General features: G+C 36.2%; 1 protein-coding gene across 4 annotated transcripts in view; it reads right to left on the bottom strand.

Annotated features, from left to right (window-relative positions):
• The window catches only part of SPOCK1 (SPARC (osteonectin), cwcv and kazal like domains proteoglycan 1), a 1,018,929-nt gene that overhangs the window by 21,277 nt on the left and 982,141 nt on the right, over positions 1-15,511 (bottom strand). For all 4 annotated transcript variants that reach the window (XM_056821153.1, XM_056821162.1, XM_056821146.1 and 1 more), the window contains 2 exons: positions 11,924-12,145; positions 9,696-9,758 (listed from right to left, as the gene is read on the bottom strand). In XM_056821153.1, coding sequence (XP_056677131.1) covers positions 9,696-9,758; positions 11,924-12,145 — 285 coding nt within the window. The remainder of the gene's footprint in view (positions 1-9,695; positions 9,759-11,923; positions 12,146-15,511) is intronic.

Here is a 15,511-nt window from a genome sequence, read left to right on the forward strand (position 1 = left end):
CTATAAAATTAAAAAAAATAAAATAAAATAAAATGGAAAAAAAAAACAAAAAGCTAGTTGAAAAGGTCAACAATTTTAGCAAAGTTTCAGGATACAAAATAAACCTGCATAAGTCATCAGCATTTCTATATATCTCCAACTCATTTCAGCAGCAAGAATTAGAAAGAGAAATTCAATTTAAAATCACCACAGACAATATAAAATATCTAGGAATCTATCTGCCGAGACAAACACAGAAACTATACGAACACAACTACAAAACACTCTCCACACAATTAAAACTAGATCTAAACAATTGGAAAACATTGATTGTGCATGGGTGGGATGAGCTAACATAGCGGTTCTGAACTGCTTAATTTGTAGCAATGAGAATACATAATGCATATCAGGTATTTACATTCCGAATCATAACTTTAGCAAAATTATAGTTTTGAAGTAGCCACCAAAATAATTTTTTGTTTCAGGGTCATTGCAACATGAGGAACTGTATTGCAGGGTCACAGCATTGGAAAAGTTAAGAACCACTGAGATAACATAATAAAAATGACAATCCTACCCAAATTAATCTACTTATTTCATGCCATACCCATTGAACTACCAAAAAACTTTTTTACTGAATTAGAAAAAAAAACATAACAAAGTTCATTTGGAAGAACAAATGATCAAGGATAACCAGTGAAATCATGAAAAAAAAAATGAAAACGAAGGAGGACTTGCTGTCCCAGATCTCAAACTATACTATAAAGGAGTGGTTATCAAAACAATTTGGTACTGGCTAAGAGACAGAAAAGCGGATCAGTGGAATAGACTTGGAGTAAATTACCTCAGCAAGACTATCAATGATAAACCCAAAGATCCTAGTTTTGGGGACCAACGCTCATTTTTTGATAAAATACTGCTGGGAAAATTGGAAGACAGTATGGGAGAGATTAGGTTTGGATCAACATCTCACACCCTACACCAAGATAAATTCAGAATGGATGAATGACCTGAATATAAAGACGAAACTATAAGCAAATTAGGCAAACACAGAATAGTATACTTGTCAGATCTTTGGGAAACGAAAGACTTTAAAACCAAACAAGATCTACAAAAATCACAAAATGTAAAATCAGTAATTTTGATTACATCAAATTTAAAAGTTTTTGTACAAATAAAACCAATGCAACCAAAATCAGAAGGGAAATAACAACCTGGGAAACAATCTTCATTACAAAAACATCTGACAAAAGTCTAATTACTCAAATTTATAAAGGGCTAAATCAATTGTACAAAAAATCAAGCCATTCTCCAATTGCTAAATTGGCAAGGGACATGAATAGGCAGTTTTCAGTTAAAGAAATCAAAACTATTAATAAGCACATGAAAAAGTGTTCTAAATCTCTTATAATTAGAAAAATGCAAATCAAAACAACTCTGAGGTATCACCTCACACCTAGCAGATTGGCTAATATGAAAGCAAAGGAAAGTAATGAATGTTGGCGGGGATGTGGCAAAGTAGGGACATTAATGCATTGCTGGTGGAGTTGTGAATTGACCCAACCATTCTGGAGGGCAATTTGGAACTATGCCCAAAGGGAGATTAAAGACTGTCTGCCCTTTGATCCAGTGATAGGACTGCTGGGTTTGTACCCCAAAGAGATAATAAGGAAAAAGACTTGTGCAAAAATCTTCATAGCTGCGCTCTTTGTGGTGGCCAAAAATTGGAAAATGAGGGGATGCCCTTCAATTGGGGAATGACTGAACAAATTGTGGTATATGTTGATGATGGAATACTATTGTGCTAAATGGAATAATAAAGTGGAGGAATTCCATGGGGCCTGGAACCTCCAGGAAGTGATGCAGAGTGAAAGGAGCAGAACCAGGAGAACATTGTACACAGAGATTGATGCACTGTGGTACAATCGAATGTACTTCTCCATTAGTGGCAATGCAATGACCCTAAACAAGGAGGAACATATGAGGAAAAACCACTATCCACATCAGGAGGAAATGCTGCAGGAGTAAAAACACCAAAAAAAAAAAAACCAACAACAACTGCTTGAATACATTGGTCTATGGGATATGGTTGGGGATTTAACCCTAAATGAATATCATAGTGTAAACAACAACATGGAAATAGGTTCTGATAAAGAACACAAGTAATACCCAATGAAATTGTGCATTGGCTGCGGGAAGAGTGGGTGGAGGGGAGGGAGGGAAATAATGTGATTATTGTAACCAAGGAATAATGTTCTAAATTGACTAAATTAACTTATTCAAATGGAAAATAAAAGTCACTGGGGTTTTTTCCCATACCAGTGCCAAGAACACAGTGCCTATAATTTTATTATTGCCCTTTTATGGAAGGAGAAACTGAAGTTCAAAGGAGTGGCTTGCCCTTGATAATACAACTGATAAATTTCGTAGGCGAATTGGTCTTGAAGGTCTTTTCCAGCATGATTTCTTTGGAATTGTTATTCAAACTTTGGACTTTGTTCTATATTTTAAGTTGCATATTTCCAAATGGTGCTCTGTATATTTTTTAATGATAGCAATACTCACTTTTAATAACTTTTTCATTGCCACAATCCCTGACCCCCTCTACCCAATGGGAAGGCTCCCAAGGAATTTCTTCTTGCAAGGCAATATCTTATTAGCCAAATATCTAAGCTGCCACCTCCTCTGGGGAATTCCTTCGTGCCTGATGTGGCAGCTAACCTCAGTTAACCTTGGCTAGAGAGAAAGAGGAAGAAGTGAAGTTATATTAACACTTAAGAATGTGTTTTAGAGGCTATTCCTGCATAGTAGTAACCTTGGCTATTTATACCAAACCCAGCCAAAATTCCTATCTAGTACAAGTTTTCTTAGAAACAGAAAACCAAAGAAGAAATCTTAAAAATGTCATTTGATCCAGCCTCTTGCTCTGAATCCCTTTCTAGTACTGCAAGGAATACACACACACACACACACACACACACACACACACACACACACACACACACACACATATATCCTCCTGCAACAATTAAGTGACCAGGCTGGATTACATCTAAGGTCTCTTCTAGTTGTACCCATCTATGACAGGTAACTACGTCCAAAAAATTGGAATCAGAAGTTCTGGCACCAATTCTACCACTTCTTAATATTACAAGGCAGTTCTTGCTTAATGTGAGTGATCATTCTGTAGATCATTCTCCCCATCCCCTCATAGGACTCCAAGTGGCCCCACTGCAATCCTCTCAAGCTAGGGCCACAGAGCCAGGGAACTCATGGCTTCAATGACAGAGGTCTCCACACCAGGAGCAGCTTCCATTGGGTAGAACAGCTCAGGCACTGTGGCCACTGGCAGAGAGTTTGTCTGGAGTTGAATTGGCATAAAATGAGAACTATCTGTATTATATTTCAAAAATTAATGTGGCATAGTCAATAGAGTACTGGCCTTAAGAGTTAGAAAGTCCTAAATTCAAATCTTGCTTCTAGGAGCTTGAAGCAGTATGATCATGGAAAAGCCAATTAAATTCTCTGAGATAAGACTACAAGATACAGACAGATTAGAGACAGTTCCTAGACTGACAAAATCTGAGCTCCTTGATGTATTGACTTCAAGTATGTACAGTTTTCACTCTTCAACAATATATAATGTAATCCCTCCACATCTACATGGGCAGTCTTCATGAGCTATTGGAGCTCTTGTTTTTTTTTTAAGCTTACAGATAGTTTATTTTTATAACATGATAGACACTGTACTTCAAATAATCATCATCAGAACAAAATGGTAATGGAATGCAAAAGAAACAGTTGGGATTTATTTCCTTGATTTATCCAAATAGACCAAGATATCAAATCTAAGTCCAGAAATCTTTAGAGTCAAAATATGCAGTTGATTGCTAACCTACATATACAGATGTTTTTACTTGATCATAAATTATCTATCAGCTATCTTGCTACAATCATTGCTAAATGTCAGTTTACCAATGCTATCTTCATAGGTCATTGTGATATTCTGATGTCCCATGACAGATGGAGAAAAGGGATGGCATCTTTACTTTTTGTAGCAATCATCCTGCTACCTATGACATTGTCAATGGCTCTCATCTACCTTTCCCTTGTTCACTTTGTTTCTTTATTCTCTGAAACCAAACTTTTTAAAGGTTCTTCCTCACCTGAAAATTGTTCCTTGTCCACTTGTTCACTTCTTGAATGCTAGACAGGACATTAACTTTCCTAGAATTAGTCTCTAAATAGAAGAGAGGTGACAAGGTGACCATTTAGATCTGAGTAAAATATAGGTTAATTTTTTCATTAGCTTTTTTTTTTAAGCCTCCTAATACTAAATGCACTATCTTGGATAGAGAAGTAGATTTTGAGTTTGGAAGATATATGTTCAAAATCCACATTATATCAGAGGTGTGTTACTCTGGGCAGATAACAACCTCTGTGTGCCTCAGTTCTGCCATCTGTAAAATAAGGAGGTTAGACTTTATAGCCTCTACTATCCTTTCCAATTTTAATCATTCCTCTTAACACACTGGTCCAAGAAAAAGAGTAGACATCTTTCTTGCTTGCTATTACCATGTCCAAATTTTCCCTCTCAGCAATGTTTCTTTCCTTTAGACTTATCTTTGTGCCAGTTATCCACCAGCTCCCAAGGCATTGCTTCTTGTTATATCAGGTGCAGCACATGGTTCATATTCTTCCCTTTTATTCTGACCACAATTCGTACATCAAGGGATTTCAATATATCTGTTGTTATTCCCTCAAAATCCTGGCTTTCCTGTTTGTCAATCTCTTCAACTTCCACGTTTTCATATACTATTAGTTACTTTTTTCTTTTTTAATTTAATTTTTTACCAATTACACATAACAGATATTAAAGTTAATACCCAGAGTTCCACATCTTTGTTCAAGAACTTGATGATTGCTATGTCCAACAAGAACCACCTATAATTCCACCTCTCCTTATGCATTACATCCCTTAAGCCTATCATACTGATAGAGACCAGCAGATCTTCCACATTCCTCAGTTACTCTCTTAGGCTATGACTCCTACTCATGCCTAAAAACAATATGGCACAGTGGATAGAGTATTGGTCCTGCAATCAGGAAGATCTGAGTTAAAATTCAGCCTCATACACTAGCTGTGGACTCTAGGTAAGTCTGCTTCAGTTTTCTCATCTGCTATATTCAAAAGAGATGGAAAAAGCAAAAAAATCCATCATCTTTGCCAAGAAAACCCCATAAAGAGTTATATACAACTAAAGAACAAAAACTCATGCCTAGCCAAACTCTTGGATTCCCCTCACCATGTGCCTCCTTGGCTCTAATTCATGTATGGATAAAGCTAGGCAACCTTTCTAATCTTACTACAAATTTATATCTTATTTCAACTGGCCTGTTAATGTCATAAGATAATCCTTTTACTTTGCTGGAAGGGACATTAGAGTTCATCTAGTCCAACTCTCATTTTACTGTTCACATCTATGCAGTTACACACACACACACACATACATGCACACATTTGTAATCTCTTTCATGAGATGTAATCCCACAATAGCCACTGCCTTTTGATCATTTCTAATTCGATGTTCTAGAGGCATATCAAGCTTAACACATTCAAAACTATTTCTGTTCCAAATTTCCCTGTTTCCAGGTTCCTAATGTCAAACTCATCCTTGACTCTACTCTCATTCTTTACTCATCTCCACTCAACAACATCAATCAGTTGCCAAGCTTTGTCAATTCTTCCTCCATAACATCTTTTTTCATCCATTCTCCATTCTACCCAATGTGGTCATTATTACCTCTCATCTAGGCTATTCCAATAGACTCCTTTTTAAAAAAAGATTTAACTTTAAAAATTTTTCAGTTACATGTAGAAACAAATTTTCACAATTTTTTTATATTTTAGAATTCAAGTTTTCTCCTTCCTCCCCAATCCCCTCAGGCAATGAAAATAAGAGTTGTATCCATACTTTCATGTGATACATATTTCTGTATTGCTCTTTTCATGACAGAAGCTATCTGTCACACATACATCCTCTCATGAAGAAAATACAGTGCTATACATTCCTCATGTTTGTATGTTTGATTTTTGCTAAGATTCCAAAAGTTCCTTCTTTAACTGTGGATAACATTTTCATTGGGGATAATAGTCTGCACAGTTGAGATATTTCTGTTATTATGTACATTGTTACATTGTCACTTCACTTTGCATCATTTCATGTAAATATATCCAGTTTTTTTTCCAAACTCATCCTGTTCATCATTCCTTATGGTACAATAGTATTACACTACAACAATATACCACGTATTCATCCATTCCCCAAATGATGTACATACTCTCAGTTTCTAATTCTTTTCCACCACAAAAAGAGCACCTAAAATATTTTGGTACAGGTAAGTCCTTTTCCTTGTATCTTTTTGGGATACAAATCCAGCAGTGGTATTACTGAGTCAACATGTATGCATAATTTTGTGGACCTTCAAACCTGTTTCCATATTGCTCCACAGGATGGTTCTATCACTAAGTAGACTACTAACTAGCTTCTTTCCATCCCCTCTCCTATTTGCATTCTGCACAAATCAGAATTTTATTCATAAAGCAAAGTCTGATAATGCTAGTCCTCTCTTCAAGAAGTTCAAGTGACCCCTTTCTGTCTCTAGAATCCAATGTATAAATTCCTCTTCTTGCCATTTTAGTTCCTTACAAACCATCCGATCTATCTTTCGAAACTCATTTGAACATTTTCCTACTTCACACAATCTATGGCCTAACCAAACTGACCTAGTTCTTGTTCCTCACACACAATATGTCATCTTCCTTTTCCATGCATAGGCTTTTTCTCAGGATAAGATTTTTACTGCCTCTTCATGCAGTAAATTAAAAACAGAGCCAGGAATGATTTTACTAGTATTCCACTCCTAAATAGGAAGTGGAAAATGATCCCATTTCACATGCTTTTTATTTATTTGTAATGGCTGTTCCTGCAGTTTTAACAAGACTGATGGCAAACAGAGACCTGTTATTTTGTTTATTTTATTTTTTAATGCAAACTTTAGAAATGACAAACTGTAGCCAACTTCAGTGCATTAAACATGGGAAAATTTAAATGATTTCATTTCAGTCTTCAGCTCTTTAAAAACTTAAGATTCATGCTTACAGAATCCTGGCTTCAATTCTTAGAGAAAGTTTACCAAATTTTGTTGATTCTTTGCTTCTAAGCCAGCCATTCAGTTGGTCTGCTAGAAAAAGGATTCCAGAAAATTAAATGGAAAGATCTTGACAGGGCTCAGCATTTGTTATCTTGTTATACTGCAACTACAAAACTGCAGTTGAGCTGTGTTGTTGTTGGTTTTCCCCCTGTTCTGACATCCAGAAGAAGGCAAGAGAAGTACATAGAGTCTAAATGACTAAGGGATAGGATGACAGCTTCTACGGTTTTTCACCCTCTACACATACTCTCTTGGGGCAATCAGGACAGCTCTCTAAGATGGAAACAAGGACATAGTGGCAACTACTTCTATTCACTTTCATATGGACAAGGCGGTCAGAGAAGGACATAGAATGGTTCTCCTTATCCTTTCTTTCCAATTATTCATGGAGATGAAATAGGAAATTCCAAAATAGGTGAGGAATCAAGAATCCTTCTCACAAATCAGCTATTCAAATTACATGGGGCATCATCCCCCAAACACATAACTCCCTATATCTGGTATCCCTTTCTCCTAAGCCCTCCCTCTGTAAATTCTGTTCTTTTGGTGAAGATGTACTTAAACACTTTCTCTTCTATGACATCTTCCTTGATCTTTTCCTGAAAATGAGCTTAAAAAGCCTTATATACTGATAACATATTTAAATAGTTTTAAGATTTTGAAAAGCACTTGACACATATTATTCATTTTAGCCTAACAATACCACACTGAGGTGAAAACCACAAGCATTTTTATCTCCATTTTAAGGATATTCCAAAGTACAGAACAGCTAGATGACTTGCCCAGAGTCATATAATAAGTATGTGTCTGAGGCAAGATTTTAATTCCTTTCTTTCTGACTATGTTGCTTCATCCCACCACTATAAGCAGCTGCCTCTTCTCACTCTCAAAAAATACCTTTCTTTTTTAGGTACTTTTCTTTGGGTAATATTTCATGTGATATATATGTGTGTGTATGTATGTATGTGTATATATATATATATACATATATATATATATATATTTCTGTATTGTTCTTTTTGTGATGGAAGTCACCTGTCACATATGGAATAGAACTCTCATGAAGGAGTGGAAGATGGTATGCTTTGATCTGTGCTCAGACTCTAAAAGTTTCTTTATATTTTTACAGATGAGGAAATTGAGATCCATAGGAGTTAAGTGATCTGTCCAAGATCACACAGAGGGCAGGGATGGAATCAAAGTCCTTAGCAATACAGACATGTAAGATATCATATCTCGCCATACTGGAATGTGCTCCATGGCACAGCATTGGGTATGAAACTAAGAAGATTTGAGCTAAAAATCTGGTTTCAGACACTTATTAGCTATGTGACCCTGGGCAAGTCATTTGACTTCTATCTGACTCAGTTTCCTCAATTATAAAATAGGAATTATGACAGTATCTATCTCCCAAAGTTGTTGTGAGGACCAAATGAAATATTTGTAAAGTGCTAAGCCTAGTGCTTGGCACATAACAGATCCTTAATAATTGTTTACTTGTTTCCTTCCTTCTTTCCTTTCTTCTTTCCTTTTCTTCTGCTACTGCACTGCATACTTGATGAATGAATCTAGTAAAACTCGTTCATTTGGCAGACCAAGAGGGGGACAGAGACTTACCTGAAGTCACATACCAAGTTAATGGAACTAGAACCTTGATATTCCATTCAATATCTCCTCTGCCTCATGTTGACTTTATTACTAATGGGTTATGGGCCTAGTTCTTTCTTTCTCACTTTCTTTAATTAAGATTATTTTTCCATGGTTACCTGATTCATATTCTTTCCCTCCCCTCTTCTCTCCCCCTTCCCATAGCCAATAAGTAATTCTACTGGATTTTACATGTATCATTGATCAAAACCTATTTCTTAATTATTAATTTTTATTAATATTTGCACTAGGGTAACCATTTAGACTCCATATCCCTATCAAACTATATGATCAGGGAAATGTTTTTCTTCTGTGTTTCTACTCCCACAGTTCTTTCTCTGGATGTGGATAGTGTTCTTTCTCATAAGTCCCTCAGAATTGTCCTATACCATTGCATTCTGCTAGTATAGAAGCCCATTACATTTGATTGTACTACAGTGTATCCAGCTCTGTGTACAACATTCTCCTGGTTCTGCTCTTTTTGCTGTGCATCAATTCCTGGAATTTCTCTAGTTCATTAATCTGCTTAGCAGAATAGTATTCTATCATGAATAGATACCACAAATTATTCAGCCATTCCTCAATCAAAAGGCATCCCCCCATTTTCCAATTTTTTGCCACCACAAAGAGCATGGCAATAAATATTTTTGTATATGGGCTTTGTTCTTAATAGTTGCTCCTATTAACAGGGTTACATCATTGGAATTGAGAAAGGAATCTGTCTACATCAAAACATGGCATTTCCATCATGGAAGGCTGGCCCCTAATTAAATAACCATCATCATGAATGGCATTACAACAGTTACAGATTCTTTAATTACTTGTTCAAATGCGTGGCAAAAAATCATACTTACCCAGTAGGCTTTTTCCCTTGTTTAGCTTCTGAATCCTGTTCATTTCATTCTGGCAAGGGAGACCTAAAAATATAATTTATATGAGTCAGCTTCCAGATGGTGTGGGATATAATCTCTAATTATTGGCTTCACTCATGACATGAAATATAGCCAATAGTACACCTGGGAATGGAATTAATCCATATGCTGGTCCTGAATAGCATAACAAATTTGAGCCATTAGTGTGTTACTGATTAAAAAAAGAAAATAATCCCAGCACAGTGTACTTAAAAGTAGTATTGGGGGTTTACTTGGTTGGTGAGACTTTTTTTTTTAATATCTACCACTATCTCCAATAAATGCTCAGAGTCCAATTTACTACTGGTTAACAGACTTGGTTAACAGACTTGATTAACAGACTTGTTTCTTGCCATTTAGAAGCATGTAACTTTCTAAGGCTTCTATCAGTATAAGAAAGAGGGTCAGGGGTTCATTAGCTAAGCACAGTTAATTTAAAAAGTAGATCAGTTTAATGATTGAACAATTAATATTTTGTCTGCCATTCATCCACCAGATCTTGCATGGGAGAAACCATGTTCTCAGTATACAAAGTAATTCAGCCTTCATGGACTTCTAGCTTTGAAACAGGAAATTAGACACCACTATGAAGATAAAGTAAGAAGACAAAATAGCTCCTCCTTTAGTAGATTAATTTAATAGATTCTCTGATGTATCACTAACATAGACATAGGAATCATATTTATGTCTTTTACATGATGGCAGGAAGCAAAAACCTCAAATTAGAATGGAGTTTGTTGGAGTATACCAGCACAGAAAATACTTTTTCTACATATGAGCTCACAGGACTGAATTTACCTGACTTTCTAAACAAACTGAATGCTTAGATCCCTTAAAATGATATTGCTCCTTTCTTCTGAAAATCCCCAAGCACTCATGTAATCTAAATTTTTTCTTACTCATAAAACATTCTGCTGGTGCCTTTTTTCCCTTATCTTGGTTGGGTACACAGAAGCTCAGAAATGTTTGGTAAATTACAATAGGATCATACATTCATTGACAAATGAGAAAGAGATATTAGTTGTCAGGCCTTGGGACCAATGTCTCAGACTTTTGCCCTCAGATAAGACTTCATTATCTTCAAGCCTTGTCCATGTTGTAAGTATACATACATACATACATATATATATATATATATGTACACACACACATATATATGTATATATAAATATATATATACACTATCCAAAGAATTATACAACTTTTAAGTAAGATCAGAAATTTTTCAAGCCTACCCTTTTTGTCCACTTTCCCACGGAAAGGAAGTAGGAATGAAACATTAAAAACTGTCTTTAAGTTGTGCAACTCCACATCTGTTCTTGGATTAGTCTAACAAGTGGATATATCCAAATGTGCAGACAATAATACTTTACATTTACATTTTTCAAAATAATCTTGGCATCTCATGTTATTTGTTTTAACAATAATGCTAAGAGTTTAGAAATAGAAAAGATTGTTATCTTCATTTTACAGATGAGAAAACAGAGGAAGTCTGAATGAATTGTCCAAAGCCACATAACTATTACGGAGCATATCAGGGACTGAGACCCAGATCTCTTGAATTCTAATTCTAGTTTCATTCTTCTTCCTTCTACCTAAAATGGGAATGGACTTGAAGCCTTTGGAAATTGATAGCATATACATTCCAGTAAAGAGGAATATTCTATATTTCAGTATCATTGTCCTCTGGTTTCTTGCTTGAGATATAGTAAAAGTTCATTTCCCTTCCTATTGAGGTCAGGGAAAAGGAAGAAAAGATAGGGAAAAGAAGGAAGGAAGGTGGTCAGAAGGGAAATCAACCAGGACTCTGTAGATATGCTAGGGATCAGATTAAATCAGGCTAGACTACAGGGAAAGTTAGGTAGGTTTATTTAGGGATAGGAAGGAAAAGTTTAGGAAAGTTGGATTTCCAGCAGTTAGGCAGAAAATCTCTCCACCTAGATTAGGTGGAAAAGGCACCAACACTTGCACTTCTCTCCTCTTTTATTCTTCTGACATCTCCCACAAAAGAAGTGGGAAGTGTCTGAGGAAGTTGTAGTAGAGTCCTGGGAGACTGAGTCTCCCAGGGCTGAGGTCCACTTCAAAATCACACTATCCTATCCCCATCAACACATGATCAGTGTGACTGATTTGGGCATTAGTCAGTTTATCTGTTCTGATTCAATTCTTACCTCCTGGCTTCTGAAAGCAATAGCACCATTCATTGTTTGAGAGTTTCCCATCTTTGAAGGAGTCACAAGAGTTGAAGAGGGGCTTGATGCATGGTTCATACTTGTCAAGGTAAATGGCATTGATCTCTGAGTGGTCAAGCAAGAGATCATAGTTCATGTCCAGTTTGTTGAACATCCATCCAAGGGAGTCTTTGCAAATGGGCAGGATGCTGGTGTCAAACCCTAGGAAATGACAGAAAAAGGTCTTGAACTCAATAGTCTGAAGTCTCCTCAACCATGCAATGCCCTTCACAACATCCATATTTGCCTAGGATTCAAAAGCCTATAAAGCAGTGATGGTGAACCTTTTAGAAATGGAGTGCCAGGACCCTCCCATACCTGACCCCACACACACAGGGGAGGGAGAAAGCACTCTCATTGGGCTGCTGGGAAGAGTGGTGGGTAAAGTGAGAAATGCCCTCAGGGAGTGTAGAGAGGAGTAAGGGAGTGGCCTGAGCATTCCATTCCCTTTCAGCTCAGCTGCCCATCTTACTTTCTGTGTGTTCCCACTGGGCTACTGGGCAGAGGGGCAAGTGATGTGAAAAAATGTCACCAGACATGGTGGATGGGGGATGGGAACAGCTCTGCTCAAGTCCCTCTGCCTTCCTAGTAACAAACTCTGAAGGGTAGAGGGGAGGCAGAAAGTCCACAGAGAGTGCTCTGCATGCCATCTTTAGCACCTATGCAATAGGTTTGCCATCACTGCTATAAAGACTATCATAACCCCTAACTACTTTCTCCCTGTCTACATTCACTTGTCTCCCCTATGCCTACTATTATGCAACAAAGAATCTACCTATGTCCTGACCACTCCTCTTTGGGCACAGAGTCATAGTCATATACTTAAAGCTGGAAAGAATCTCAAGGACTACTTAATTTAATTGCTTCACTTAAAGATGAGGAGAATGAAGTCATCCAAGGACATACAAGTAGGGAAAATTTATGTCCATGTCCTTTGACTCTGGAGACCATGTCCTCTCTACTGCTCAAATGGACTCATCAATACTTTCATACATTAATACATCAATCAATCAATACATCAGTAAATTCAATAAGCACTTACCAAATTCAAGGTAATGTGCCAAGAACTGGCAATATAAAAAGAAAACAAAATAGTCCTCAGCTTCAAGGAGCTTATGTTCTATTTTACTTTATGTGAAAGTAAAAGTGATCTAGTATAAAAATTTGCTGTGGAAATAATAAAAGTTTCAAAAGTTCTCCATGTCCTCCTATTACTGTGTGTAACTTTGGGCCAAACCTTAACTTTTTAGGTCAAAGTTTTGCAGCCTTTGTTTTCTACGTAAAAATGATCTCTATGATGCTTTACAGCTAGAGAGCTTAGGTCTATCACAATTTATGCATTAGCCATAAATCAAGCTTTTTTAAGTCAAAATATTTCAAATGCACTAGACAGGTTCACTGTGAGAATTTCACATTGAATGCCTTTATAATGTCAAGATGTTCTCTACTATCACCATGATTGATCTCATATAAAATATAAAAAAAAATCATATATTGAGTTTGCTTAAAGTGGGACACCAGTGTAGGGGAGGACAAATGCATTGGTTAAGGGTCATTAAATACAATTTTATAAGGGAATGAAAATTCTTCATGCTTAAATATTTTGAAATGAGATAGAAGCTTACCAGTAAGAAGTTTGTCTATTAGTTTGAGACCTATGTGGTTGCAGGAAATACTGATCTTAAGCTCACCTGGGGAAGAAATGAACCTAGACAACCATGGGACAGTAGGGAGATATGATGAATGAACACTCTGATTCGTACAAGAGATAAATTACAATAGTTTGGAATAAAATTAAAATTAAATAATATTTATAAATTATATTTAGAACTAAATAAAATTAAGAGTTCACACTCTACAAAAGGAAAATCTCATTGAAAATCTCATGAATAATGAGCTTCCCTATTAAGCACATTTTAAATAAAATTGGAAGTCAAAGTAGGCAAAGTCTTTAGTGATCATATAATCCAATCTACTCAGTTTACAGATTGGGAAACTGAGGCCCAGAGAGGGTAACTGGGTTGCTCTTCTTTCTGTTATCTTAAGTTGCTGATATAAGAGCCAAATCTATCCAGCAAAAACTATCTACCATCCAGCTGCAATTTAAAACAAAACATTCCTAAAACAGCATTTGGGCACTGACTCCTAGAGGTAGTGATGAAGGCACGAAACTCTCTGTTGCTGAAAAGACTATTGCAACTCTTGAATTCAGGGTTTCTAAGGTATAGGTAGTAGGACTAAAGCCCAAAGAGTGTCCAATAGTCTGGCATTAATATCCTAGTAGAAAGCTACTAGGATACCTAAAGAAAGAATATACCCCATCAAGTTGGAAAAATAGGGCAAGTTAAAACTTCCATGCCAATTAGTCAGTATTGTGATCAGGCCTGCAAATGACCACCTAACTTTCAGCCTGGGCACTTTCAGAATAGACATCTCTGAACTGGGAGAGATAGTGAAGTCTTACAACAAACAAACAAAACAAAACAAACAAAATACAAAGAAAAATACCAACTGACAATGTTTTGATCCCCTGTATAAACCAAATATCAATGACTTGTAGTTAATTAATGATTTCATTCAATGTGAGAATTCCTTCCATACACTGCAGACAAATAGCAAAGTACCTACAATTTAGAATCTTAGAGAGTTGTCTGAAGCTCAGAAAAGTTAAGTCATATGCTGAACTCTTGCCATATAACTAATGTGTCAGAAGTGAGACTTAAATCCAAGTATTCCTGATCCTTCATGACTGTACTGTTTTGGTATTCATAAGATAATATCAAAGCTTCATTACAAATGGATCTCTGTGGGCTGCATATTGACTTAGAAAACCACAAATTAATATTATGGGGTATTTTATTTATTTTGTTAAACATTTCCCAATTATATTTCAATCTGGTTCAGGTCTCTTGGGAGTTTGCCAACTATTTGCCTAGTTCTTCTCTCATACCACTCCCACCCCCACATACCACAACTGAAACCTCTAATGCTGATTATAACCACTTAAAAAGAAAAAAATCTTTCCTAAAAATTATGTGTATTTAGATTGTGTGGACACATTTTCAGAGGTCAGATTTGAAATACAAGATGCTCATCCATCTCTCAGAAAGGTATTCATATTTTGGTAGGGTGTTTTCTAAGCCTGTTATTCTCTCCCAGGGAGCAGAAAGATCAATGCTGAGTATCAATCACCTCTATCCTAAGTCAAAACAGATCATTATATAATACAACCAATAGGATCTAAGTTCTCATGCTGATCCTATTCCCAAAGCTATCCCCAGAAATCTCTGTAGCACTATGTAGAAGACATAAAGACACATGGAAATGATAACATCAGAGAACAAATCCAAGATGAAAAGGAAATAGGTATCTCAATAAATACATCGTAAGAAATGATTGCCTATAATTTCTTTAAAAAGAGTCAACAAGGAGAAATTATATACTTCATTTGATTCCCTCTAAAAAAGAAGAATTCTCCCTTCTAGAATTTGTTATGGGAAAAAGCAAAGTAATGCATAATATGACACA

Source organism: Monodelphis domestica, chromosome 1, assembly GCF_027887165.1.
Source record: "Monodelphis domestica isolate mMonDom1 chromosome 1, mMonDom1.pri, whole genome shotgun sequence".
NCBI lineage: Eukaryota > Metazoa > Chordata > Mammalia > Didelphimorphia > Didelphidae > Monodelphis > Monodelphis domestica.